Here is a 3,544-nt window from a genome sequence, read left to right on the forward strand (position 1 = left end):
TGTTTTTTGAGTTTATTGATATTTAATTAATAAATTAATAATTAAAAAGTTGAAAAAATCACATTTCTTTGAAATTGGTGCTTATGGAATAAATTGTTTCACGTGTGATCCAATTGTCCACAATGTTGGACGCTATTTTAACTCTTTCGGTTTCAAGTTTCAACAATAATAAGAAGGAATTTTTTTTATTTTTTTTAATTTTTTAATTTTTTAATTTTTTTTTTATTTTTTGAATAATCTTGAAGAAGATTTTGGGGATGATCACTCTCTTGCAAATCATATAGTTATCTATATTCGGAAAGAAATTACAAAAACTTTTAGCCCTTATATTGTCTAAAACATTTTTTTTAAAAAAAAAAAAAATTTGAAGTGGAAAGAGGAAAAGAAAAATTACACGAAAATAAAATACAAATGCGACTATGCCTTCGTAAGAGCAATTAGGAATGAGTCAAATAAATTATCTGGCCCATCAAAGTAACCGATAATGCCGACGAACGCACTTAATATATATGTATATAAATATAAAATATAAATTCAATTAAAATTTATTACAAATAGTTGATTTAATATATTTTAATTGACTAAGTATATTTTTTTTCACTTTTGTTTATTTCTAAGGTAATATTAATATATATAAATCTGGATTGGATGCTATAAAAAACTCAACCGAATCTTTAAAAAAATAAAAAAAATTACTCAACCGGATATAAGTATACAACTGGTGGACAAAATATTGAACGAAAAGGATTATTTTTCATTCAACAAAAGTGATCACAAATAAAACGAGAGAGCAACAAAAAATAACCCTAAATACCAAAACTATATGACATGATTTTTGAGTTTGCTATTTTTTATGGGTTGATATCCAAACACATGATCTCTAAGGCTCCATTTATTTCAGCATAAAATAATTTTTGAAAAATATTTTTTGTACTTTCTGATGTTTTGTACAATAGAAAATAATAGTCAAACAGAAAAATCTTTTTTAATTTATGCGAAATAGTTTCATTTTTTTCAAACAAAAATACTTGCATGTTACCTATATTTTTCTATACATAATAGATTTTTCAATTTTTTATATTGGTGATGTTCTTATATTTTCAATCAATTGATCAAAATAGGAAAAAATTAGGAACATTTGTACAAATTATTAAAAAAAATAATAATAATTTAGTAGTTTCTACATCTAAAATAAAAATTGTTTTAAAAAACGTCAGATTTTAAAAGTCTTCCATGCCTAAAGATCATGGCTATGGTCATATATATGAATATGCGTAAATTGTTAGGAAAATCACATAACATGTTAAAAGTCTTCCATGCCTAAAGATCAGTTGGTACATTGATCAATTGGTAAATTTACATGAAAAAAAGAGGAAGAAAAAATCAGAAAGAAGATAAAACAAAGACGACATGCATTGTAATTCAGTGAGGACACGCAAGTTAACTCAAAGACCAAGGGAAAAAAATGAAGTCTTATTTTGTCTTTTTTATTTTGTTTAATAAGTTATGTTGTCTTTAGCTAATTCTTGCATATGAAAGGAGAAAATAGATTACATTCTATATGAAAATGAATTTCAAAAAAAAAAAAAAAAAAAAAAAAAAAAAGGAAAGAAAAAGACGAAGAAAGACAGACGTAAATAGGTTTTGTTGATATGTTGCTTATTTTTCCATTTGAGAGATCATCTCAAATCACCTCATTTAGAGTAATATAATCTCACTAAATTCTCCTCAAATCATTTTGAAGTAATAGACACCAACGCTGATTATTTAATTATTTTTTAGCATTACCCTCTAGATTAATCAGTACCTAGATTTATTAGTACGATTTTGAAGGGGTTGAGCGTTGTTGTGACTGAATCAGAATGTTGAAATGAATTTTTAATTGGATTAATTAGCATCCAACACAACTAACAACGTTTTCTTTCTTTCTTAATCAAAGAGAAATAAAAAACAAAAGTAATAAGTTTGACTTGAAGATAATTGTTTATGAAATGCAAATATCTCTATTGCGGGTGCAAAAAATTGCAAGACTTACAATATGATGGAACTGGAATATTATGCTCCAACAAAATATAACAAACAAATAAAAAATTTACAATTTTTTCCTATCTCTTGAGTGACCAATAGCAAAACAAAAAACCAAAACACTTCGTTTTGATCTGAACAATTTGCCTCAATTTTTATTGTAGTCTCTAGGCAAATAAAGTACTTATGTCACCATCCCAAAAATCCTCTAATGCCCCCAGCGGCAGATCGCCACCCTCCGGGGGCAGGATGTTCATGAAGCTCTCTAAATCAAACTCTGAATCAGGGTTATCACAAGCTGGTAGACAAAACTCCATATGGGTTTCCAAATCAGTCTCATGGGTTTCCAAATCAGCATCGGGCGTTCCATAGTTTGCTTGAGGCCCATCGGATTGAACAATTTCACAGCAAACCCTCTTTCTTTGCTGGTATCCATCCTCACGGTGCCTTTTGATCCCAATCCTTGATTCTGAGCCTTTCTTTTGAAGGGTACAGAGGACCCAACTGGTACTCGGTTCATGCTCCCCAACGAGTGAAAACTCGTGCATTATCCAGTCCGATCTCTTCATGGTCGAGCCATCTTTTACCTTGAAACAAAACAATTTCCTGGCCCCAATAACATCACCCTCCTCATCATATATATGATGAGAAGAGTTCTCATGCCAAACCCCAGATCCGGCAGTTCGTGCCACTCGACTTTTGCTTATTTTTCTCAGTTTCGCGAAAAAGTAAACCTTCTCACCCTCCTGATCGCCGCAGATTTCCCAGGGAGGCTTTTCACCGTATAGATCGCACTCACCGATGCCGTCCCAGGGAAGCTCTTCACCCATCGCCTTCTTCAACAAGTAGTCTCGTACAAGCTCTTCATCGCTGGGACAAAAGCGGAACCCCGCCGGTAGAAACACAGCCATTAACTCCACTCTTATCTTTTCTCCTTGATCGATAACAACAAGGACTTCTATCAGGGTTTTACTTGGAAACAAAGTCTAAACCCTAGATGTATTTATTAGCCCTGCACTGACCGACTTGTCTAATTAAATAAATAAAAAAATAAAAATAAAAACAACTAAATAAAGGCAAGCCTACCGTTTAAGCCCTTCGTGCTGCGTCGTTTAAGCCCTTAAGCGGTCATAATTTTATTTCCTTTTTTACCCTTACAACTCTGAAAAAGGGTTTGCCTTCGGTCGTAGAGGGTAAGCAGCGGGTACCCGTGTGGGCTAACCGGGAGTGAAAGATTTAGGGAAGAGTTTTGAAGGTGGGTTGACGTGGAGCTTCTCCGAGACAGCGAACAAGCCGGTCAGCGTCTGGACTAGTGTGTCTGCTTGGACAAAGGTTGTTGCTGTTGGAGATGATGGTGAAGTCATGGGGTTGTGTTTTTCCATTTTAGAGAGGGATAGAGAGAATGGAGATTTGCAGAAGAAAATTGAAATTGGTTCAGACCACCAAATGAGCTAGTTGAAGGCTTGGGAAATAAACCGAATGGGGAATAACCTGCGTCCTAGGCTCTCCATTGTTCACA

The 3,544-nt window shown here is 33.0% G+C and overlaps 1 protein-coding gene across 1 annotated transcript; it reads right to left on the bottom strand.

Moving 5' to 3' along the window:
* Positions 1 to 2,192: 2,192 nt before the first annotated feature.
* On the bottom strand, positions 2,193 to 2,936 carry LOC133878919 (NAC domain-containing protein JA2-like). The gene has a single exon (XM_062317480.1). The coding sequence runs from the start codon at positions 2,934 to 2,936 to the stop codon at positions 2,193 to 2,195; it is 744 nt and encodes a 247-aa protein (XP_062173464.1).
* Between the last annotated feature and the right edge of the window lie 608 nt (positions 2,937 to 3,544).

This window comes from Alnus glutinosa, chromosome 10 (assembly GCF_958979055.1).
Source record: "Alnus glutinosa chromosome 10, dhAlnGlut1.1, whole genome shotgun sequence".
Classification (NCBI taxonomy): Eukaryota; Viridiplantae; Streptophyta; class Magnoliopsida; order Fagales; family Betulaceae; genus Alnus; species Alnus glutinosa.

Coding starts and splice junctions, on each gene's coding strand:
- LOC133878919 (XM_062317480.1), bottom strand. CDS start 2,936: ATGGCTGTGTTTCTACCGGCGGGGTTCCGCTTTTGTCCCAGCGATGAA.